General features: G+C 40.2%; 1 protein-coding gene across 8 annotated transcripts in view; it reads left to right on the top strand.

Annotated features, from left to right (window-relative positions):
* arnt (aryl hydrocarbon receptor nuclear translocator) overlaps window positions 1-25412 on the top strand; it is a 43783-nt gene that overhangs the window by 13312 nt on the left and 5059 nt on the right. For 4 of the 8 annotated variants that reach the window (XM_035954079.2, XM_035954074.2, XM_023282674.3 and 1 more), the window contains 12 exons: window positions 558-660; window positions 735-800; window positions 7923-8008; window positions 8085-8161; window positions 9678-9812; window positions 9900-9974; window positions 12326-12477; window positions 14655-14753; window positions 16886-16976; window positions 21877-22064; window positions 23704-23893; window positions 25228-25405. In XM_035954079.2, the coding sequence (XP_035809972.1) occupies window positions 558-660; window positions 735-800; window positions 7923-8008; window positions 8085-8161; window positions 9678-9812; window positions 9900-9974; window positions 12326-12477; window positions 14655-14753; window positions 16886-16976; window positions 21877-22064; window positions 23704-23893; window positions 25228-25405 (1440 nt within the window). The remainder of the gene's footprint in view (window positions 1-557; window positions 661-734; window positions 801-7922; window positions 8009-8084; window positions 8162-9677; window positions 9813-9899; window positions 9975-12325; window positions 12478-14654; window positions 14754-16885; window positions 16977-21876; window positions 22065-23703; window positions 23894-25227; window positions 25406-25412) is intronic. The other 4 variants (XM_023282702.3, XM_035954091.2, XM_035954082.2 and 1 more) reach the window with 3 other exon arrangements.

Raw genomic sequence — 25412 nt, 5'->3', positions numbered from 1 at the left:
CGCTGGAGATCAAACTGGGCTGAATGTGGCTCCTGAACTAGATCTAGTTTGACACCCCTGATGAGAGAAAACCTCAACAGGAAGTCCTAGACTTACGTTGGAGTTCAGTTCCTACAGATCGATGGAAGTCAGTTTTCTCCATAAGTACGATCTCTGGTGAAAATGTAAACAAATCTGTTCCGTGCATCACGATTAGGATCAGTTCTTCATAAAGTCATGAATACCAACGACCGGAATATCTGAATATTCGGTCGTTATGGTGGTATCCGAATACTAATTTTGAGATCCGCTCGTCCCTCTGTCTTGTCTCCCCCCGCCCGTCGGACGATGTGGGACGATCCGAACATTCAGCCTGAATATCTTGAACATTTGGATCTGAATATTCCAAACATTTGGCCCGAATATTCTGAACATTTGACCCCAATATTGCAAACATTCGGATCCGAATATTCGGCTCATCCCTTCGTCTACCCCCCTCAGATGATCCGAATAGTCCTAGCGAAGACCCGCTGTATCTGGTTTGTGAATAAATCTAAATGAGTTGTTGTTCTCTAAAGGTCGGGTTCTGGACCTGAAGACGGGAACGGTGAAGAAGGAGAGCCAGCAGTCGTCAGCCAGGATGAGTATGGGAGCGCGTCGGTCGTTCATCTGCAGAATGAGGTGAGAAATGACCTGTTTTATTATCCATACTGACATGCGGTCCAGGATTAACGGTTCTGTGATGGGGTCTGCAGGTGTGGAACGTGTCCGGTGGAACCGATGTCCATGAACAGACTCAACTTTCTACGGAACAGGAATAGGTGAGAAAAACCAAACGCTTCTTAACAACGTTTAAACCCTCTGAACTCCAAGCAGTTGACGACTGATCTTACAACATATGAAAAAAAATACCTGGAATCTACATCATCTCTGACATTTTTCCAAGACCAGAGAGATGGAGGCTGTACTTGGGATAGATGGTTTATTTTTTGACTGAAGTGGTTTTGATGAAATATAATGTTTTGGTTGAGTTTTCTCACATAACAGCAAGTAAGAGATGAGTAGTTCAATGGGAAAAAAAATTACCAGAATTGCACCATTTATTGGAGCAGAACTCTGAATTGTTGTCAGGTGATCGTTTGTCTCAGCTGAGTCCATCAGAACTTCACGGTTCTGCTGACAACGGTAGAATTTTTCCTGTTTTACAGAATTTTTTTTAGTGCGATTGCTTTATTTTTTTGGCAAATTTTTAAGTGAGACATCAAGTAATTTTGAGGAAATATCACATACTTCTTGTCTTTTACAGCAACTGAGTGGTAAAAATGAATTTTATTACTAGATCAGAAATTTTCATGGCTGAGTCCGTCATAGTGCTGAGAAAAGTGAATTGTTGTTTTTTTTTTTTTTTACATTTTCAAATGTAAACAGTTAATTTTTAATGAGAATCTACTTGGAATAGAATTAATTTTTTTAAAATATCACAATTTAAAGCTCAGATTTGGTTCATTTTCCTGAAAGAATTAGACTGAGGACCAACAGAAAGTTCCAGTTTGGTTTCCAGCTTGTGTAGTTTTGACTCTTTTATTATTTTTTTTTTAACCCTGTCAAACCCACTGTTGCAGAAATGCAATATCAATGAAATTTTTTGTAAGTATTATTTTCTATTGTCTGTCTGTCTGTATGTAATTATTTTCTATATTCATTTTATATATATGTATTTTCTCTTTTTGTTTTTTTCCTCATTTTCTTCTATGTTTGGGTTTATATATTATTATGTTATTTGTATTTTTTAATTTTAATTTTTGGCTAATTTTTTCTATATTTATGTTAATTTATTTTTTCTCATTTTCTTCTATATTTATATTTATATGTTATTATTTTTGTATATATATATTTTCTTCTATATTTGTGTTAATATATTATTATTATTTATGTATCCAATCCAATCCAATCCAGCTTTATTTATATTGCACTTTAAATGACCACAGATTGAACCAAAATACTGTACATCCAGAGCAAGACGGATAAAATTAGAGATACACAATGGAGCACTACAAACAAAATACCAAAAACTAACAACAAATAACAAACCAGAAAAACACAATAACAGCACTAAAACAATTAAAAATCACACAATAAAGGCACTAAGAACAAATGAAATCAGTGTCTCATGCCAGATGGAAAGCCAGGGAGTAAAAGTGTGTTTTAAGATAAGTTTTAAAAATGGACAGTGAAGGGGCCTGTCTAAGGTGCAGCGGTAATTTATTCCATAAAATTGGGGCAACCACAGAGAAGGTTCTGTCCCCTCTGAGCTTAGAGTTGGGTGTATACAGGAGCAGCTGATCAGCTGACCTGAGAGACTTGGCAGGAATATGACGGTGAAGCAGCTCAGAGAGGTACAGCAGGGCAAGACCATTTAAAGATTTAAAAACAAATAAAATGATTTTAAAATGGACTCTAAAGTGTACAGGCAGCCAGTAGAGAGAGGCCAGAAGAGGTGTGATGTGTTCTGTTCTCCAGTTAGAAGGCCTGCAGCAGCATTCTGAACCAGCTGGAGACGTGACAGAGAAGACTGGCTGACTCCAACATAAAGAGCATCACAATAGTCCAGCTGAGATGAAATAAAAGCATGGACTACTGTCTCAAGGTGCTGCCTAGAGAGGAAAGATTTCACCTTTACCAACCACCTTAAATGAAAAAAGCTAGACTTCACAACTGACCGACTATGACTGTCCAGTTTAAAATCCCTGTCCAATATAAAACCCAGAGTTTTAACTGTGGGCTTCACATACATTGCCAAAGGGCCCAAGTCACCACAGAAGGACTCACGGGATCCACTGGGACCAAACTTATTTTTTTTATTTATTTATTTATTTATATATATATATATATATATATATATATATATATATATATATACACACACACACATATATATTCAATTCAATTTTATTTATATAGCGCCAATTACAGTCAAATTGTCTAGAGATGCTTTACAGAACCCATATGCCTGAACCCCCAGAGCAGCCCTAAGGAGACAGTGGCAGGAAAACACTCTTTTAACAGGGAAAAAAACCTCGAGCAGAACCCGGCTCTTTATGTGGGAGGTAGAGGGATAGAGTTAGAGAGGTGGGGGGGGACACAAGGACCATAAAACACACAGTTTAATACATGCATGATAAGACAGATGATACATGCAAAGTACAACTAACATGGAAACTAATTACAGTTTACTGCTATGGTGTATGGCTCTGGCATTAAATATACTACATATATAGCTGGTGGTAAATTCAAAAATATGTAGACGAGCAAATCAAGTATAGTGAGGGTGATGCAGAGTAGATTGATGGAAATGGGCAGCTGGAAGCAGTGGGCTGGAGGAAGGTCAGCAGCAGCAGCATCCCACAGATGGAGATTAGGCCAGTTGGTGGGAGAACCACCACAGATCTGAAGCATCCAGCTCTGGGATCAGGGACACTCGGAGAAAGGACACAGGGAGAAACAGAGTGAGTGTAATGCAATAATGGCATATATATATATTAAATATAATGGTAGATAGAGAAGGGCTCAGTGCATCCAGAGAGGTCCTCCAGCAGCCTAGGCCTGTAGCAGCAGAACTAGGGGCAGAACTAAGGGACGTCCAAGAGGAAGACTCCAGCTGACCCCCTCAGGGTCCCCCAGTCAGTCCTAACTATAAGATTTGTCAAAAAGGAAGGTTTTAAGCCTGGTCTTAAAATTAGAGAGGGTGTCCGCCTCCAGAACCCAAACTGGGAGCTGGTTCCACAGGAGAGGAGCTGATAACTGAAGGCTCTGCCTCACATTCTACTTTTAGAGAGAAGTTACAGGACACTCTCAAGTAAGCCTGCAGTCTGAGAGCGAAGAGTTCTGCTAGGATAATATGGTACTATCAGGTCTTTAAGATATGATGGAGATTGGTTGTTAAGAGCTTTATATGTCAGAAGAAGGATTTTGAATTCTATTCTACATTTCACAGGAAGCCAATGAAGAGAAACCAGCATAGGAGAAATATGATCTCTCTTGCTAACTCCCGTCAGTATTCTGGCTGCAGCATTTTGGATCAGCTGTAGATGTTTCAGAGAGCTATTGGGACAACCTGATAATAAGGAATTACAGTAGTCAAGCCTAGAAGTAACAAATGCATGGACTAGTTTTTCTGCATCACTCTGAGACAGGATGTTCCTGATTTTCACAATATTTCTCAGGTGGAAAAAGGAAGTCCTACAGATTTGTTTTATGTGTGAGTTAAAGGACATGTCCTGGTCAAAGATAACACCGAGGTTCCTCACAGTAGTACTGGAGGCCAATGTAATGCCATCCAGAGGAACTATATGCTTTGAAAGCAATTTTCTAAGATGTTTGGGGCCAAATACATTAACTTCAGTCCATTATCTGACGCTATGAGAAGGTCATTAGTAACTTTCACCAGAGCTGTTTCTGTGCTATGATGCACTCTGAAGCCTGACTGAAACTCTTCAAACAAGCTATTCCTTTGTAAATGTTCACATAATTGATTTGCAACTGTTCTTTCCAGAATTTTGGAGAGGAATGGGAAGTTTGAAATTGGTCTATAGTTGGCTAAAACATCTGGATCTAGAGTGGGCTTTTTAAGTAAAGGTTTGATTACAGCAACCTTAAAAGCCTGTGGTACATAACCTGTTACTAGAGAGAGATTAATCAGATCTAACATTGAAGAATCAATTAAAAGTAAAGCCTCCTTGAACAGTCTAGTTGGGATAGGATCTAAAAGACATGTGGATGGTTTGGATGTAGAAACTATTGAAATTAGTTCAGAGAGATGTATAGGAGTGAAAAATTCTAAATATCCATCTGGTCTTACAGCCAATTCTAAAGTATCTGTACTCGATGATACATCTGTGACATTTGCAGGAAGGGCCAGATTAATTTTTTCTCTAATCGTAATAATTTTATTTGTAAAGAAGCTCATGAAGTCGTTACTGCTCAAAGCTAAAGGAATACAAGGTTCAACAGAGCTCTGACTCTTTGTCAGCCTGGCTACAGTGCTGAAGAGAAACCTGGGGTTGTTCTTGTTTTCCTCTATTAAAGATGAATAATATGTTGTCCTGGCATTACGAAGAGCTTTTTTTATAAATTACTAGACTATTTTTCTAAGCTACATAAACTTCCTCTAAATTAGTGGAATACCACTTCCTTTCCAGCTTTCGGGACGCCTGCTTTAAAGTCCACAGCTGGGAATTATACCAAGGAGCAGGTCCTCTCTGAGATAGAACTTTCTTTTTTACAGGTGCAACACTATTAAGTGTTGTACGCAGTGAGGCTGCAGCATTATTAACAATATAATCCACTTCTGTGGGGGTAAAATTATAATATTTCCCTTCCATTATATCAGTAAGTGGTGCTGGACTAAATAGAGAGGCTATTATTTCCTTAAATTTAGTCATCGAATTGTCAGACAGACATCTACTGTAATGATATTTATTCTTAACTCCTATACAATCTATTGTTGTAAATTGAAATGTTATCATAAAATGGTCAGAAAGAAGAGGGTTCCGGGGAAATACTGTTAACTGTTTGATTTCTATGCCATAAGTCAGAACGAGGTCAAGGGTATGATTAAAACTATGAGTTGGTTTATTTACATGTTGAGAAAACCCAATTGAGTCTAATATTGAATTAAAAGCAGTCGTAAGGCTGTCACTGTCCACGTCAACATGAATGTTGAAGTCACCCACAATAATGACTTTATCTGAGCTGAGCACTAAATCAGATAAAAAGTCTGAGAATTGAGATAAAAACTCAGAGTAAGGAGCAGGAGGACGATATACAACAACAAATAAAACTGGTTTCTGAGCTTTTAAATCTGGATGAGAGAGACAGAGTAAGATTTTCAAATGAACTGTAACTAGGTTTAGGTCTCTGGTTCATTTTTAAGCTAGAGAGGTAAATTGCTGCCACTCCTCCTCCTCGGCCCGTGATTCGAGGAACATGACAGTTAGTATGACTAGTAGGAGTTGATTCATTTAGACTAACATATTCTTCCTGCTGCAACCAGGTTTCAGTCAAACAGAACAAATCAATCTGGTGATCAGTTATCAAATCATTTACTAACAGAGATTTAGACGAGAGAGAGATCTAATATTTAACAGACCACATTTAATTGTCCTGTTTCTTTGCTCAGTTGAAATTGTGGTATTAATTTTAATTAGATTTTTATGGTTACTATGTCTTTTGTTTATTTTTGAATTGTTTAATTTATTGAATTTTGGTGGTCGGGGGACAGACACAGTCTCACTAAAGCTAACTGGATTACTGGAGGGTGACAGCTGAGAGGAAACTGCAGAGAGGTGTGGAAGACTACAACTCTGCATCCTGGTCTGAACTCTGGGTTGTCATGCTTTAGGAGTTCTAATAAAATCAGCCATATTTCTAGAAATGAGAGCTGCACCAGCCAACGTGGGATGGATGCCGTCTCTCCTAATCAGACCAGGTTTTCCCCAGAAAGAGCTCCAATTGTCTATAAAGCCAACGTCGTTTGCAGTACACCACGTAGACACCCAGCGGCGAAACGACAACATACAGCTAAACATATCGTCGCTGGTCAGATCTGGCAGGGGTCCAGAGAAAACTACGGAGTCCGACATGGTTTTGGCAAAGTTACACACTGATGCCACACTAATTTTGGTGACCTCCGATTGGCGTAACCGGGTGTCATTACCACCAACATGAATAACAATCTTACTGTATTTACGATTATCTTTAGCCAGCAGTTCCAAATTTGCTTCTATGTCGCCCGCTCTGGCTCCTGGGAGGCATTTTACTATGGTCGCTGGTGTCGCTAGCTTCACGTTTCTGACTACGGAGCTGCCAATGATCAGAGTTGGTTTCTCAGCGGGTGTGTCATTGAGTGGGGAAAAACGATTAGAAACGTGAAGCGGTTTGTGGTGTGCCGGGACAGCGGGCTTGAGCTTAGGACTACGTTTCCTACGAACTGTCACCCAGCTACCCTGACTTCCCGGCTGCTCAGGAGCTGCTAGGGGACGGCGAGCAGAAGCTACACCAGCAGCTATGCTATTGCGGTCCGCACCGGCTAAGGGGGCCTGGCTAACAGCTAGCGGGGTGTTTTCCATGGTGCGGAGCCGCGCTTCCAATTCAGAGAGCCTCGCCTCCAAAGCTACAAAGAGACTGCATTTATTACAGGTATCGTTATCACTGAAGGAGGCAGAGGAGTAACTAAACATGTGACACACTGAGCAGGAAAGAGAAGGAGAGGAAGAGGGAGAAGCCATGCTAACTGCTAAGTGCTAGGCTAGCGGACAGAGATAACAGATTAACTTAGAATTAAGTACTGAGAAGGTGCTTGAAGAAAATCAGTGTATGTTACGATTCAAATATTACCTCTACACACAGATTTAATGAATATCAGATGGAAAGGATAAGCTACAACAGTCAGAGAACACAATACAGCGCTACAACAGGAAGTGACGCAATACACTCACCGTAACGTCAGACATCAGCAGTGTTTCTGGGTTTCTCCTGAATGATTTTATATATATATATATATATATATATATATATATATATATAGATATAGATATAGATATATATATATATAGATGTGTGTGTATATATATATATATATACACACGCATATACACATATATATGTGTGTGTGTATATGTATATGTATGTATGTATATATATATATATATATATATATATATATATATATATACATATATATATATATATATATATATATATATATATATATATATATAGTGTTTTTGATATTTCTTTTTGGATGTGGGTCTTACAGGGTTAAAGGAAATCCTGTGAGTGCTGAATTGTTCTGGAGTTTCTGTGCTGAGAGTAAACGTGGCTGAAGTCTCCCAGTTGTTTTATTTGTGGATGCTGATATTTAATATGTTCCTGGTTGGTTTCAGGAATGGTTTGGGAACAGCTAAGGAGGGAGAGCCTCAGTACGTGGTGGTCCACTGCACCGGATACATCAAGTCATGGCCTCCTGCAGGTCTGCTGACATGTCTGGTATTCTAGACTTATTAAACTCTGTTTCCATCTAAACATGAGCTTTTTCTGCCTCTCAGGAGTTTCTCTAACAGACGATGAAGCAGACAACACTCAGGGGAGTCGCTACTGTCTGGTCGCCATCGGGAGATTACAGGTACGATGGGTTGGTTTGGTTTGGAGCTGCTTAGAACTAGGAAAAATCACCACTCACCCGTCATTTTTACTCATTACTATGCAACTATTTGTCGTTTTCTGTCTCATTTTTGTCATTTTGTGTCTCGATTCTGTCATTTTATGTCTCATTTTTGTCATTTTGTGTCTTGATTTTGTCGTTCTGTCTTTTTGTGTTCATCCTGTAGATGTTTTTGTCATTTTTGTCTCATTGTGTTCATCCTGCAGATGTTTTTGTCATTTTGTGTGTCATTGTGTTCATCTCGTAGATGTTTTTGTCATTTTGTGTCTCATTGTATTCATCCTGTTGATGTTTTTGTCGTTCTGTGTCTCTTTGTGGTCATCCTGTAGATGTTTTTGTCGTTCTGTGTCTCGTTTTTGTCGTTTTGTGTCTTGTTTTTGTCGTTTTCGGTCTCATTTTTGTCGTTTTGTGTCTCTTTGTGGTCATCCTGTAGATGTTTTTGTTGTTCTGTGTCTCTTTGTGTTCATCCTGTAGATGTTTTTGTCGTTTTGTGTCTCGTTTTTGTCGTTTTGTGTCGTTTTTGTTTTCTGTCTCATTTTTGTCATTTTGTGTGTCTTTGTGTTCATCCTGTAGATGTTTTTGTCATTTTGTGTCTCGTTTTTGTCGTTTTGTGTCTTGTTTTTGTCATTTTTGGTCTTGTTTTTGTTGTTTTGTGTCTTGTTTCTATCATTTTATGTCTCGTTTTTGTCGTTTTGTGTGTCTTTGTGTTCATCCTGTAGATGTTTTTGTCGTTTTGCGTCTCTTTGTGGTCATCCTGTAGATGTTTTTGTCGTTGTCGGTCTCATTTTTGTCATTTTGTGTCTTGTTTTTGTCATTTTCTGTCTCATTTTTGTCGTTTTGTGTCTCTTTGTGTGCATCCTGTAGATGTTTTTGTCGTTTTGTGTCTCTTTGTATTCATCCTGTAGATGTTTTTGTCGTTTTGCGTCTCATTTTTGTCGTTTTATGTCTTGTTTTTGTCGTTTTTGGTCTCGTTTTTGTTGTTTTGTGTCTTTGTGTGCATCCTGTAGATGTTTTGGTCGTTTTGTGTCTGTTTGTGTTCATCCTGTAAATGTTTTTGTCGTTTTGCGTCTCATTTTTGTCGTTTTGTGTCTTGTTTTTGTCATTTTCAGTCTCATTTTTGTCGTTTTGTGTCTCTTTGTGTGCATCCTGTAGATGTTTTTGTCGTTTTGTGTCTCTTTGTGTTCATCCTGTAGATGTTTTTGTCGTTTTGCATCTCATTTTTGTCGTTTTTGTGTCTTGTTTTTGTCGTTTTGAGTCTCTTTGTGTTCATCCTGTCGATGTCGTTTTCGGTCTCGTTTTTGTCGTTTTGTGTCTCTTTGTGTTCATACTGTAGATGTTTTTGTCGTTTTGTGTCTGTGTTCATCCTGTAGATGTTTTCCTCTGTCCTCTGCTCATCAGCTGTAGATGTTTCACCCGTGACTGGATGGATCTCCCGTATTCGTGCACATTGAACAATTTATTTATTTTTTATCTCCAGGTTACTTGTTGCCCCGGCGACACAGACCTGAACAGCATCAGTGTTCCCGTGGAGTTCATCTCCCGCCATAACTGCCACGGTGTGTTCACCTTCGTAGACCACCGCTGCATGGCCGCCGTCAGCTACCAGCCACAGGTGAGCTCACCTGGCCAGAAGGCATCCCATAGGGATAGGTCAGGTTAAGGCCATCTGTACTAATGGAGGTGGTGTTTTCTGCTGCAGGAATTACTGGGGAAGAATATTCTAGAGTTCGCCCATCCTGAAGACCAGGGGTTACTGAGAGACAGCTTCCAGCAGGTGGGATGCTTCCTGAGAACTTTCATTCTGCTGTCCTCATTTACAGGCAGCAAAAAAATATTGTTCCTTCACCTGGAAAAAAAATCCAAAAATTCAGCAAAAAAATTCCCCAAAATTCTGAAAATTTGCAAAACCTTCAGAAAGAGAAGTTTCCCTTAACATTTTATTTTTTTGAAAAAAAATCCCCAAGTTTGGCAAGAAATAAAAATTTTAAAAGATAAAAAAAATTTTAAAATTGTAAATATTTTCAAAAAATGAGTAAAAATCTTCCAAAAAAATGCTAAAAATATCTAAAGTGATTCCATATATATCAGTAAAACTTCTAATATTTTCTTTAAGAACATTCACATAATAATCAACCAAAATCCAGCGAAATTCACTGGAATTTGGTTGATTTTTTTGTGAATGTTCTTAAGAAACATTTTTAACATTTCTTTTTTTCCACCAAAAAATGTTCAAAGATTTCCCCAAAATGTTGAAAATGTGGACATCAGAAGTTTCACTGTGAAAATAAATATTTTTTCCACATTTTCAAACTTTAAAACAGGTCAATTTTGACTGGCAGGACGACACGAGGGTTAACTGTTTTTTTTCGCTGCTTTTGTTTCTATTTCCTTCACTGAACTTTTGTTGCTCATGTTTCTTCACCGTGGGCTCATTATAAAGTCCTGCACCTCCATGGAAACAGCAGAGAACTCGGATATAATGCCATTAATCTGGGTAAAAAAAAGTTCAATTAGTTGTTTTACAGAACTGAAAGAAACTGAAATGGGCATTTACAACATTTTTTGAAGCATCCACGTGTTAAAGGAGACTCCACTTCCTGTTGATATTTAAGTATTTACAGTTTTACAGCCTTTGGTTTCCTCTCATAAACTGTAGAAAGATGTTTCTCCATGCTGGATGGATCTCCAACAACATTTCATGTGATGTTGGGACAGTTTTTCACTCTTTGTTGTCATTTTTTGTCTTGTTTTTGTTGTTTTTTGCGCGGTTTTAGGTCTTTTGGGGAAAGTTTTGTCTCCGTTCTGTTGGTTTGCGTCTCATTTTTTGCCGTTTCGGGTCTGTTTTTTCTTGTTTTGTCGCTTTATGTCGTGCTTCTGTCACTTTGTCCTATTTTTTGCCCTTTTGTGTCAGTGTTTTTGGTCTTGTTTTTGTGGTTTTGTGTCTCATTTGGGTCGTTTCATGATGGGGTTTTTTATCGTTTTGTGTCTCATTTTTTATGTTTTGTGTTTCGTTTTTTGTCCTTCAGTCTCCTCATCCTGTAGATGTTTTTCTATCTCCAGACTTTTCCTCTCGACTCTGCTCATCATCTGTAGATGTTCCACCATGCTGGATGGATCTCCAACAACCTGCTCCTCTGTTCTCTGTTTCTGCTGCATTTATTTTATTCATCCAGTAGCTTTGGTTTTCCTCTCATGATCATTTTTGACAAATCAAATTTTGAGTAATTGTAAATATTTTTTTCTGGACAGGTTCAGGCCCTTTTAGACATTTTTTGAGCCATTTTTTTGCAATTTCTGACAATTTTTGAGTCATTTGTGACATTTTTTGTGATGTTTTGCACAAGATTCTGTAAGTTTGGACACACTTTGAGTCGTTATTGGTATGATTTCCATTTTCTTACCTCTCCAGACTTTTCCTCTGCTCCTCATCAGTAGAAGATGTTTCACCATGCTGGATGGATCTCCAACATGTTTCTGAGCCATGCCGACATTTTATCTTTTTTTCTATGCAGTCTCTCTCGTTGTTTCCTCTTGTTATTTTGGGTTGTATCTGTGTTTTTTTGTCTTGTTTTTTGACCTTCTGTGTCCAGTTTGTGTCATTTTGTATTTTGTTTCAGTCGTTTTTCCCTTTCTTTGTCTTGTTTTTTTTTTCTGTTCTGTGTCATTTTTTTGGTCTGGTTTTTGTCGTTTTCTGTCATGTTTTGTGTCTCGTTTTTTGTTGTTTTATGTATAAGTTTTGTTGTTTTGGTTTGTCTTGTTTTACGCCGTTCTGTCTCATATAGTGTCTAATTTGTGTCGTTTTACGTCTAGCTTCTGTCACTTTCTTCCTCTCTTATGTCACTTTGTCCTGTTTTTTGTCCTTTTGTGTCATTTTTTTTGGTCTAATTTTGCTGAAATTGTGTGTTATTTGGGTTTTATGTCTTGGTGTCATTTTGTGTCGTTCTGTGGTGTTTTTGTCTCATCATCCTGTAGATGTTTTTCTGTCTCCATGTTTCCTCTCGCTCTGCTCCTCGTCAGTAGAAGATGTGTCACCATGCTGGATGGATCTCCCTGTATATCAGAAACCTGGTGTCTTTCTGTTTTCCTGTGTGTGTGCTTGTAAACCCTGTGTCCGTCTGTCCTCAGGTGGTAAAGCTGAAGGGCCAGGTCCTGTCGGTGATGTTCCGCTTCCGCTCCAAGTCCAGGGAGTGGATCTGGATGAGGACCAGCTCCTTCACCTTCCAGAACCCGTTTTCAGAGGAGATCGAGTACATCATCTGCACCAACGTCAATGTGAAGTGAGTCACACTACCAGGATTACACAACAGGGGGTCTGTTTCACAAAGCAGGTTTAGTGAAAACCCTGAGTTTGTTAACCCTGAAATGAGGGAAACTCAGAGTTTTCCGTTTCACAAAGGGAGGTAACTCAAACCAGAGACAGAGGGGTAACTCTAGCCTGTTTCACAAAGAGGGGTAACTTAAACTCTCAGTCAGTTACCATAGTAACAGACTCTATGACTCTAACCTGGTCGGGACCAGGTTTATCTCAGTAAACCTTGAGTTTCTCTCTGTCTCCACCCTCTTTCAGTCACACACTATTAGACTCATTCATTCATTCATTCATTCATCCATTCAGTCAGTCAGCAGGTGAGTTTTAGTGAAGCCTCGTTCTGTCGTCTATAAATGTCATGTCCAGTGGATGAAGGAGCAGCATTACTGCACAGAGAATTAAATATTTGTTTGGAGACTGTTATTGGACCATGCAGAGATGTTCTTGCATTTCTGGACAGTTATCTTTTAGAGCGGCACCGTTTCACGTCACAGTCCATAATCTACATACAGCCTCATCCGTCCTTACATTTACAACATGACCAACCACAGTCATGCTCTCACATCCCAGCAGATATTGTGTGTTGTGCTGCAGTTCTTTGCAAATGGAAGTTTTTATATAATGTTGGAGATGCACAAACAGCCACTTAATATTTAGGCTACTTTACAATGTAAAACATGATCAAAATGAGGTACCTCCATGAGATTATGCCGACGTCTGACCTATTTGAACAATGATTATATTTCATCTTCAGCTGCTGCCACATGCTCTTCTCCCCTGCAGGATTGCACCTAAATGAAATAACTTAATAGTCTACTATTCAAACAGTTTTCCTGTAATATTATTGTGATTTAAACTTACATATTGACCCGGGCAGCAATGTTCTCCCACACCGTCTCCCTCTCTTTTGCAGCTGCAGGTGTTGCACTTCTTTCTAAAAACGTGTTCAAACTCGCTATATAAGCGCATTAAGATTTCCAATTCAAGCGGTGTAGTCCTCCACTTCCCCGTTGCCACGGTTACTCGTCGAATCGGCGCTCCATTGATGCTGGCTTTTCAGAGTTGTGGTGCACGCGCTTAACTCCGGGTGAAACTACTCCAAGTTGATTAAACCAACTCAGATCAGCTGTTCTGGAACCAGAAACTCAGAGTTTCCTTTCTCAGAGTAGATCAACTCATAGTTCAGGGTTAAACTCAGAGTTTGTTGAAGCTGCTTCGTGAAACGGACCCCTGATCTCCATGAAACCACTGAGATGTTGTCAAACGTTGGTCTGTCCACATTGTTAACCAATGACCCCGCGAGTCCCTCTTATCCCACAGTTCCTCTTACCCCCCAGTTCCTCCTACCCTCCAGTTCCTCGTACACCCCATCTCCTCTTCCCTCCCGTTCCTGTTCCTCTTACCCCTCGTTCCTCTTACCCCCAGTCCCTCGTACACCCCATCTCCTCTTACCCCCCAGTCCCTCTTATCCCCAGTTCCTCTTACTCCCCCCAGTCCCTCTTACACCCCCCTGTCCCTCATACACCCCCCTCCTCTTATCCCCAGTCCCTCTTACCCCCCCGTTCCTCTTACCCCAGTTCCTCTCACCCCCCCAGTCCCTCGTGCACCCCATCTCCTCTTACCCCCAGTCCGTCTTACCCCTCAGTTCCTCTTACCCCCCCAGTCCCTCGTACACCCCCTCCTCTTACCCCCCAGTTCCTCTTACCCCCCCAGTCCCTCTTACACCCCCTGTCCCTCGTACACCCCATCTCCTCTTACCCCCAGTCCCTCTTAATTCAATTCAATTCAATTTTATTTATATAGCGCCAATTACAGTCAAATTGTCTCGAGACGCTTTACAGAACCCATATGCCTGACCCCCAGAGCAAGCCAAAAGGCGACAGTGGCAACTTACACCCCCCTGTCCCTCGTACACCCCCCTCCTCTTATCCCCAGTCCCTCTTACACCCCCCGTCCCTCGTACACCCCCTCCTCTTACCCCCAGGCCCTCTTATCCCCGCAGTTCCTCTTACCCCCCCAGTTCCTCTTACCCCCCCCAGTCCCTCTTACCCCCCATCTCCTCTTCCCTCCCGTTCCTGTTCCTCTTACCCCCCACCACAACCCTATTTTAACCAACCACACACTTCTCCTCTGATTGTGGAGCAGTAGAAACTCCACCCAGGACCCCCTCACCCCCATCTCCTCCCCAGGGGCTCCGATGCCCCCAGTACTGGGTCAGAGCAGCCCGGGGCAGATCCCCACCAGGTGAGACCGGGTCGGACCGAACCAGGGCTGCTTCTTCATGGGAGGCTGGCAGACTGCAGTCCTTCTGGTTCTGTGTTTTCCTGCTCTGGGTGCTTCTTTCTTTCTTCTTTTCAGTTTTATATGGTGGTGTAGCATGTTAGCTTAGCATGTTAGCTTAGCATGTTAGCTGTGTGCAGCCGTGTTTCCATAAGCACATGAGAATAATACATAAAAACTGCACAATTAGATAAAAATGCCTCCCTAGTGTCACTGGTTTGAGGTTGAAGTTTTCTAAAAAGAGTGAATCAGCTTGGGGATAAAATGTACTAATTTACTATGTCAGAATCTTTGCCAGCATTACTCATTACTTTTCCGATTCTAGTCTTATTTTAGCTCATTTATATTTATTTTTAGTCAAGTGTCACAGTTATATTTGCGTTTTAAATGCTTTAAAATATGTCCAAAATTGTCTAAAAGGATTTAAAGTTGCCCAAAGTAACTTGAAACCTGTCATAAATGAGTTAAAAGCAGTTTAAAATGCTTTGAAGCTTGCAGTATTACTCATTACTTTTCCTGTTCTAGTCATATTTCAGCTCACTGGTATTTATTTTTAATCATGTGTTGTAGTTATATCTGCGTTTTCTCACGTTGTGTAATTTTATTTTGGTTTTCTGAGCTATGTCTGGTGAAATAATTTCCTTCAGGATAAATAAATCTCACCTTAAATTGTGTAAACAAAAACACCTCTCCTGCAGTTTGTGTATAAATCTACAACAAACTGCAAAATTAGATAAAAATACTTTTTCAGTTTCACTCATCTGAGGTTGACTTTTTCTAAAGAGAGTGAATCAGCTTCAGAATAGATGTAAACACCTTTTATTTTAATAAGTTCTGTCATAGCAAACATACCTAAATAATTAGCAGCTTGTAGGAAGAATATTTACAGCTTCAGGTATTCGTAAATGGACATAATTTATTTAGTTTCTTAGCGGTTAGCGTTTTTAGCAGCAGTTGCTAATTTTGGCACCTAAATTTGAATTATTTCAGCTTTAGTCTGAGATAATTCCAGAAATTTACTTTGAAAGTTGTGTTGATTTTAGATCAGCTGATATTATTAAAATAATTTACCTTTCTTTTAACGTCAGCTGCTGCCTGCGTGTTCATAGTGTAATCCTGAAATTAATGAATAAACATCTGATAGCTTTAGAATCTAAAAGGCTTATTAACCCTCCTGTTGTCTTCATTTACAGGCACCAAAAAATATTGTTTCCTTGTCTGAAAAATATCCAAAAAATCTGCAAAAAAAATTCCCCAAATTTCTGAAAATTTGCAAAACCTTCAGGAAGAAAATTCCAAATATTCCTTAAAAGTTTCCCTTAAAAGTTTCATTTAAAAAGAAATCCCCCAAATTTGGCAAGAAAATTCTTGAGAATATTTTCAAAAAATGAGTAAAAATCTTCCAGAAAAATCCTAAAAATACCTAAAATGATTCCACATATATCAGTAAAACTTTTAATGTTTTCTTTAAAGAAACATTTTTAACATTTCTTTTCTTCCACCAAAAAATGTTCAGATTTCCCAAAAATGTTGAAAATGTGGACATCAGAAGTTTCACTGTGAAAATATTTTTTTTGTCCACATTTTCAAATTTTAAAACGTGCAGTACGACACGAGGGTTAATTAACAGCATCACAGCATGTAGAAATGAGTCCACAGATGCTGCAGTTCTCTGAAAAATGAAATAAAATGAAAGTTTTTATTCACCGACAGAAAAAGGGACACATTTAGTCTTGGTTCTCCTCTTGAGATGTTGGTTTTAGTTGATTCTTATTAGAAAAATAGTGATATTTATAGTAATTGGAGGGGAAAAAAGCAACCTTTCGTCTCTTTTTTTTGTGACACTTCAGATTCCCCCTCCACTTGCATGGAAACACGGCTGGTGCGTTTACCAGACCTTCCTCTTCCTCCTCCTCCTCCTCCTCCTCCTCCTCCTCCTCCTCCTCCTCCTCCTCCTCCTCCTCTTCTTCTTCTTCTTGGTTATGTTGCCATGGTGACGGTGCTTGAGATCTTCTGGCTCGGAGATGGAATTCAGGCTATTTTGGGAGGACTTGAAATAAATGCTCTGTCTCTCTTCGTCTCGTTTGCGTTTTCAGACAATTGCAACAGCAGCAGCAGCAGGCAGACCTGGGAGGGGGCGGAGCCAGAGACAACATGTACGAGGCCGGACCAATCACACTCTCTCAGGTGAGACCTGACACCTGCCAATCACAGGAAAAGGCATCACCTTCTTAGGTTGAAAACTAAAGGCTGTAACCCTCGTGTCGTCCTGCAGGTCATAATTGGCCTGTTTTCAAGTTTGAAAATGTGGGAAAAAAATATATTTTCACAGTGAAACTTCTGATGTCCACATTTTCAACATTTTTGGGAAATCTTTGAACTTTTTTTGGTGGAAAAAAAGAAATGTTAAAAATGTTTCTTAAGAACATTCACATAAAAATCAACCAAAATCCAGTGAATTTCGCTGGATTTTGGTTGATTTTTATGTCAATGTTCTTAAAGAAAATATTAGAAGTTTTACTGATATATATGGAATCACTTTAGATATTTTTAGAATTTTTTTGGAAGATTTTTACTAATTTTTTGAAAATATTTACAAGAATTCTCTTGTCAAATTTGGGGGATTTTTTAAAAATTAAACTTTTAAGGGAAACTTTTAAGAAATTATTGGAACTTTCTTCTTGAAGGTTTTGCAAATTTTCGGAAATTTGGGGAATTTTGGGATTTTTTTCAGACAAGGAAACAATATTTTTTGGTGCCCGTAAATGAAGACAGCAGGAGGGTTAAGGTTGGTGGAATATCAGAGTAGACAGAAACTTTTCCATTTTTTTGACCAAATGTATACCATCACCTCAGTCGTCACCTTGAATTAATTTTTTAAATTGCTTTAAAATGTGTCTGAAATTATTTAACACAACGCAAAGTCATAAATGAGTTAAAGCAGTTTAAAATGCTTTGAAACTTGTACAAAATGACAGAAAAATTGTCCAAAAAGACCCAAACCTGTCCCAGTAGACTTGAAACTTGTCCTCAATGAGTTAAATGTGGAACATGACCTGAAGCACAGATTGACCCAGTTTCTTTTAAGTTTTTGTTTTGTTTTTTTAAGGAAGCAGTGGCAGGATGTTGATTGTTAGCTCTCCGGTAAAATATCCGGACTTTGGGAGAAATCCATTATTATATTTGGGGAAAATATCTCCTGTCATTTTCCTGACACCGACTGTCGTGATTTGCAGCTGAATTTTCATTAAAACTTCATTTTTGAACTCGCTGATTTAATTTGTGATGCGACGTTACCACATTGAAATATTTATTGTTCTGTATTTTCACACAAGGGCTGCACAGTGGCGTAGTGGTTAGCACTTTCGCCTTGCAGCGAGAAGGTCCCTGGTTCGCGTCCCGGCTTTCCCTGCATGGAGTTTGCATGTTCTCCCTGTGCATGCGTGGGTTTTCTCCGGGTACTCCGGCTTCCTCCCACAGTCCAAAAATATGCTGAGGTTAATTGATTATTCTAAATTGCCCGTAGGTGTGAATGTGAGAGTGATTGTTTGTCTCTGTATGTAGCCCTGTGACAGACTGGTGACCTGTCTAGGGTGTCCCCTGCCTTCACCTGAGTCAGCTGGGATAGACTCCAGCCCCCCATGACCCTAGTGAGGATCAAGCGGTGTATAGATAATGGATAGATTTTCACACAAAGATGAGAACATGAAGGTTTAAATGTGGACTTCTTGTATTTTTTAAATGTCAAAGAAGATTGAACAGTTTTCACACAGAAAACATAACGATGTGAGTCAAAAGTATAGTACAGAGGTCCTCTGTTTACGACGTTTTGTCGTTACGTTGGCACTGTTTCAGTGGCTCTAGTTGGTGAGCGGAGTGGATGAATACATAGTCACACAGCGAGCGCAGTGTTGCCAACTCCTCAGTCAGGAAAGCAGCTATTGGCTGTCCTAAATGTCGCTGAATGACATCATCGCCTAATTTGCATAATTGTCCATTTGCATGTAATTATAATGTAGGAGAGAGGAATAACGTTGTGAGAGAGACTAAAATTGAGTAAAAAGTCCGGCGAGAGAGAAACATGGAGATGTTCATGTTGAAAGTGATTCAAAATTTGTCCAAATCTACACCAACTTGTCTAAAAAGATTGAAAAAGTGTCTAAAATTACTTTATTTTCCAAAAATGACATAATTGTGCCCAAATGTTATTGAAAAATGACCCCAAACGACCTAAAACATGTTCAAAAAGCACATAAAGATCTCCAGAAATGACCATGATGAGCAGAGCAGAGAGGAAACATGGAAATGTCTGTGATTGAATGACTCAAATATTGTCTAAAACGACAGAAATACATCCAAAACTATTGAAAAATTTATTTAAAATGTCTCAGTTTCTGCAAAATGACATAAACCTACCCAGACTTACTGAAAATCAGTCAAAAATCACCAAAACTGGTCAAAAATGAAAACTGGCCTGATCCAAAGTGATTAAAATCTGTTTCCAAATGACACAAAGTTGCCCAAAAGTATTAAAAAATGCCGTCTTCAAATTGATTCTGAATATTTTTACAAGCAAATAATACAAGGAACGACTGATTAAATTATGGGGGTGAATAATAATAAATAATAATAATACCTTTAATTTATAATGCACTTTACATACAAAATCTCAAAGTGCTACAATTCATTTAAAAGAAACATTTTAGAAACAGTAAATATGTTAGAACTTAAATAAGAATGTCTTTAGCCCTTTCTTAAATGACTCCAGGGACTGTGGGGCCCTCAGGGGTGGTGGTAATGTGTTCCACAGTTCAGGAGCAGCTGTCTGGAACGCTCTGTCGCCCATTGTTCTCAGGTTGGATCTTGGAGTGCACAGAAGGTTGGTATTAGTGGATCGAAGTTGTCTGGAGATGGAGTGAAGGGTTAAGAGTTCTGAAAGGTAGTCCGGGGCATGTCCATGAATGCACTGGTAGGCAAGCAGACAGATTTTGTACTGGATGCATTTTGCGATTGGAAGCCAGTGGAGGTTACAGAGGACAGGTGTGATGTGAGCGTGTTTGGGCGTCCTCGTCAGGATCCTGGCGGCGGTGTTTTGCACGTGTTGAAGCTTTTGGAGGCTTTTTGCTGGGATTCCAACTAGAGGTAGACCGATATATCGGCCAGCCCATATTTTGGGCTGATATATGGACTTTTTTCAATATCGGCCATCGGCCGATATTTACAAATAAAATGCCGATTTGTGATCAGGCACCCGTACGGGCAGCTGCTGCGACCGCTTTTCCCTTAGAAGGACCCCTGGCACTCAGAGAGCGGAGCATGAGCGGAGCATGAGCAGAGCGAGTGAGCCAGGCAACAACAAGCCTAACCCTAACCACTTTCAGGTTACTTTTTAATTGTATTTTTTGTAAACTTTAAGTATTTTTTTTATGTTATTGTACTTTTTTACTTTTCTACTAGTTCTACTAGTGTATTTAATTTGTAATATATACATGTATATACTTTTAGTGTTTAAATTGCCATTTGTAATCGATGTGCTTTAAAAAAAAATAATAATAAAGGATATCGGCCTTAAAAATCGGCTTCTACAATCGGCTTTAGATATCGGCCATCGGCTGAAAATTTTTTTAAAAATCGGTATCGGCATCGGCCTTTGACAATCCCATATCGGTCGACCTCTAATCCTGACGAGGATGGCATTGCAGTAGTCCAGCCTGGAGGAGACAAAGGCATGAACCAACTTCTCAGCATCGGAGGGGGAGAGAGTGGGATGAAGTTTTGAGATGTTTTTTAAATGAAAAAATGAGATTTTACAGAGATTTTGTATGTGGTGTTCAAATGACAAATGTGGGTCAAAGATGACTCCCAAATTTCTGACAGAGGAAGAGAGAGAAATGGAGAAATCAGAGAGTGAGATAGCAGAGATGGGAGAGGATTTGAGCTGGTGAGAGGTCCCTATGAGAATGGCTTCAGTCTTAGAAGCATTCAGTTGAAGGAAGTTTTCTGCTAACCATGCCCTTGTCTCCTCCAGGCAGGCTATCAGGGCTGGTGGTGCCGAAGTAGAATTGGGGTCAGTTTGCAGGTAGAGCTGAGTATCATCGGCGTAGCAGTGAAAGGACATTCCATGCTTGCTGATGATGTGGCCCAGGGGGAGTATGTAGATGTTGAAGAGGGTGGGGCCGAGGACAGACCCCTGAGGGACCCCACAGGTGACAAAGTGGGGTCTTGACTTGGCATCCCCCAGGACAACATACTCAGTTCTACCTGCCAGGAATGATTTGAACCAGTCTAGCACAGTACCAGACAGACCGATATTGTATTGCAGTCGGTGAAAGTTGTGATCAACTGTATCAAAGGCAGCTGTTAAGTCCAGAAGAATGAGAAGTGATGGACAGCCCTGGTCAGGGGCCACCAAAAGGTCATTGGTGACCCTGACCAGGGCTGTCTCTGTACTGTGGGCTAAACGGAAACCAGACTGGAATTTCTCGTATAGTGAGTATCTGGATAAATGATCGTGGAGCTGGCCAGCTACAACCATCTCCAGAACCTTCGAAAGGAATGGAAGGTTTGAGATAGGTCTGTAGCTGGCCAGGTCTTGAGAATTAAGGTTGTGTTTTTTGAGATGTAGTTTGATCAGCGCTGTTTTGAGAGTGGATGGAACATGACCAGAGCGGAGTGAACATTTTATAATTGTGGTAATGAGGGGGCTGAGAGCTGAAGTGTTGCAAGTGGGTGTTTCTGAGTCCCATCAATTCCCACCGCCCGCTACATATTTATGTCACGTGACTCGGTGTCTGTACATAACGTACACATGCAGAACACATGCCTGTGCTCAGAGCAAGGTCATTTAGTTTGTGAGTACATCTATATTAAATGGAGCCGTGATTTCTGATCATCAATAACTAATAAACAATGCTGCATTTCTGACATATGGGGGACTGAGCAGCCTTGGAGGAGAACTCAGCAGCCTTGGAGGAGGACTGAGCAGCTTTGGAGGAGGACTGAGCAGCTTTGGAGGAGGACTGTGCTCTCTGAGTGCTTTTTTAGTGTTTGGTTTTAATCCCTGACCGTATGTTTTGGTGGTCTTCAGATGCCAGTCCAGCCGGTGATGGCGGCCGGACCGGACCACAGCAAAAGCATGGAGAAGCCAGAACTGTACCAGTCCCTGTTCCAAGGCCCAGATCAGACCAAGGGCATCCCCTCCACTTCCACTCCATCCACCCAGATCTACGCCTCGGCCAACAACTTCACCGCCGACCGCTCCAACGACACGTACAGGTAGGAAGTATTTACAGGTACTGAGCTTCATCTCTGTCAGCATGACGTCTGTTCTTTAGTTTATATTCTGGCACATGAAACACGTTCAGTAGATTTCTTGGAGCTGCTGCAGAGCGTTTATTTTAGTTGTTAACTGCAGCCAAACAAGCATCATTAACCCTCCTGCTGTCTTGGGCGCCCGTATAGCTCAACGCGTTGAGCGGGCGACCCATGTACAGGGGCTGGTCCCCGACGCAGCTGGCCCGGGTTCGATTCCCGCTCGCGGCCCTTTCCTGCATGTCTTCCCCTGACTCTTCTACCCTGTTTCCTGTCTCTCTCTCACTGTGCCTATCCAATAAAAGCCGACAAAAAGGCCAAAAAAAAAACTTTAAAAAAAAAAAAAAAAAACCTCCTGCTGTCTTCATTTACAGGCACCAAAAATATTGTTTCCTTGTCTGTAAAAAAATCCAAAAATTTTGCAAAAAAATCCCCCAAGTTTCTGAAATTTTGCAAAACCTTCAGGAAAAAAATTAAAAATTTCCCTTTCTTAAGCACATTCACACAAAAAAATCAACCAAAATCCAGCAAAATTCACTGGATTTTGGTTGATTTTTATGTGAATGTTCTTCAAGAAAATATTTAACATAACATTAACATTTCTTTTTTTCCACCAAAAAATGTTCAAAGATTTCCCAAAAATGTTGAAAATGTGGACATCAGAAGTTTCACTGTGAAAATATATATTTTTTCCACATTTTCAAACTTTAAAACGGGTCAATTTCACCCGCAGGACGACACGAGGGTTAAAACATAAGTTCTTCTTCAGCATCCTGAGGGTTCTGCTAGTTAGTCAGATTAATGTGTTGGCAGCTATGGTCAGCCTGCTAGATCAGGAGAGTCAACCTCATCTTAGTCCAGATTCCACATCTAGTCCAGTCTCATCTCCAGTGGACCAGACCAGTAAAACCACAGCAGAATAACCTGTAAATAACCACAACTCCTAATGGTTCCTTTGTTTTAGTGCAAAAAAGTAAAGCGTCTTGAGACAATTTGACCTGTAATTGACACTATGTAAATAAAATTAAATTAAAAAAGTACATTCTGAAAATATTCACAGTTAATGAATTATCTTTTTGCAAAACATCATGAACATCCTGGAATTTTTGAAGAAAAATAAATTCAGTTTCATTAACATTCATCCTCAGTTTATCATTTCCACATTACAACTTCCAGATCACAGTGTCGACAAAGGAACACAACTTTTAGTCATCTGGAACTGAACCACAGGATTTACTGGAGGATCAAAACCACAAAAGTCAGACAAAAATGAGACACAAAACAACAAAAACAAGTCAAAATATTACAAAAATGGGACAAACAACATGAAACAACACAAAAGAAAGAGATAAAAAAAAATTATAATAAAAAGTTACAAAACAACAAGAAAATGGACAAAAACAAGACAAAAAAATGACAAAAAAACTAAACAACCAAAAAAAGACAACACAGGTGAGAAAAAAACCCAAAACAACACATTTTGCTGCTAAACTTGAGTTCCTGCTGCTCTGTACATGCAGGATGTCCTTCCATGTTTATTACCCTCCATATGGAGGCTGTTTTGCCCCAGTATGGGGTATTTACCAGCTGTGACTCTCCACAGGCCGGTCAGTATGACTCCACAGATGCCTCAACCAGCCCACTCAGCAGGACAGATGTTGGCCCAGATGTCTCGTCAGAATGGGCCTCCACAGTCGGTTCCCCCCTCTAGCACCAGCAGCCCCCTGCATGGAGGCCCGGCTGGAGGATGGACCAGTGCTGGAGCTGGAGCCAGACCTCAGTTTAATAACCAGGTAGACCAGGACAGCAGGATTCATTTTGTCTGAGTCCAGGACCAGATTCAGAGTAAAATAAATCCTAAACTAACTTTAAATCACATCCAAAACCAGGAGAACCAAGACTGGAACCAAACCAGTCCCAAGAAAGTCCAGAACCAGTCCATTATGGAGGAAGTTCTATCTCTAGAAGCAGAACCTTAAAGCTCCACTGATCACACGGACAAAGAAAAGACCTTCTGGAGGAAAGTACTGTGGTCAGATGGAACAAAGCCTGAAGGCCTTCAACCCCAAGCACACCAAACCTACCATCAAGCATGGCGGTGGCATTATCATGCTCTGGGGCTTTCTAGAAGAGCTTCTGGACTGGTTTCAGACTGTATGTTGGACTGGTTCTGGACTGCCTTAGGACTGGTTTATGTTTGGTTCCAGTCTTGGTTCTCCTGGTTTTAGATGTGATTTAAAGTTGGTTTAGGATTTATTTTACTCTGGATCTGGTCCTGTATGAGGACTGGTTTCAGACTGTTGTGGGCGGGTCTTGGACTTTTTTTTTTTTTTTTTTTTTTTAAGAGGTATTTAAGTTTGATTTTGGTCCTGGTTTCAGACCGTTTTAGGACTGTCTTGGGTAGGTCATTTTTTAACCCCAAGAACACCAAACCTACCATCAAGCATGGTGGTGGCAGTATCATGCTCTGTGGAACTGGAGCTTTACACAAAGTAAGTGGAATAATGAAGAAGGAGGAGGATCACCTCCACATTCTTCAGGAAAACCTAAAACCATCAGCAGAAGGTTGATCTTGGACACAGTTGATGTTTCAACCAGACAATGAGCCCAAACACACATCAGATGTGGTAAAGAAGTGGTTCCATCAGGCTGGAATGAAGGTTCTAGACTGGTCTCCCCAAAGTCCTGACTTAGACCCATCAGAACCTGAAGAACCAAGTCAGAAAGATGACATTTAATTAAAATGAACCAATTCTGTCCAGTGGAGTCAAAGATATACCATAAGATTGAAACCAGAAGAACCAAACTGAGGAGGAAATTAACCAAATATTAGAGTTTCTGTTTATATATTTATGACCCAACAGATTCTGTCATAGTTCCAGAAAACCTTTAATAAATCTATGAAGGAACCAAAGTCCATGATTGTTTCTCGACTGCATCGATCCCATGTTTGACTCTACCCAACCAATGGTCAATAAATAGATAAGATAGATAGATAAGATAGATAAAGTTCTTTATTTCTCCCCACTCCAGGGGAAATTTACATTGTTACAGCAGTTTTATTTACAATATATACAAGGGTGGCAAAATTGAAAAAAAATGAAGTTCCTCTTCCTGTTCCAACCAGCAGGTGGCGCCTCAGGCAGCAAAGACCATGTCTCCACCGTTTCCTCAGATGGGCGGGTTCGGAGGCGGCTCTTCCAACACGTTTGGCCAGATGCCGACAGGTGCTGCTCCCACCCAGAGCAATGCTGGAAACTACCCCCAGATGAACTCTCGGCCCAGCATCAACACCAACGGTTACGGTGGGTA

This window comes from Amphiprion ocellaris, chromosome 9 (assembly GCF_022539595.1).
Source record: "Amphiprion ocellaris isolate individual 3 ecotype Okinawa chromosome 9, ASM2253959v1, whole genome shotgun sequence".
NCBI lineage: Eukaryota > Metazoa > Chordata > Actinopteri > Pomacentridae > Amphiprion > Amphiprion ocellaris.
Note: the sequence above shows the minus strand (reverse complement) of the source record. Positions and strands in the feature narration are given on the sequence as shown.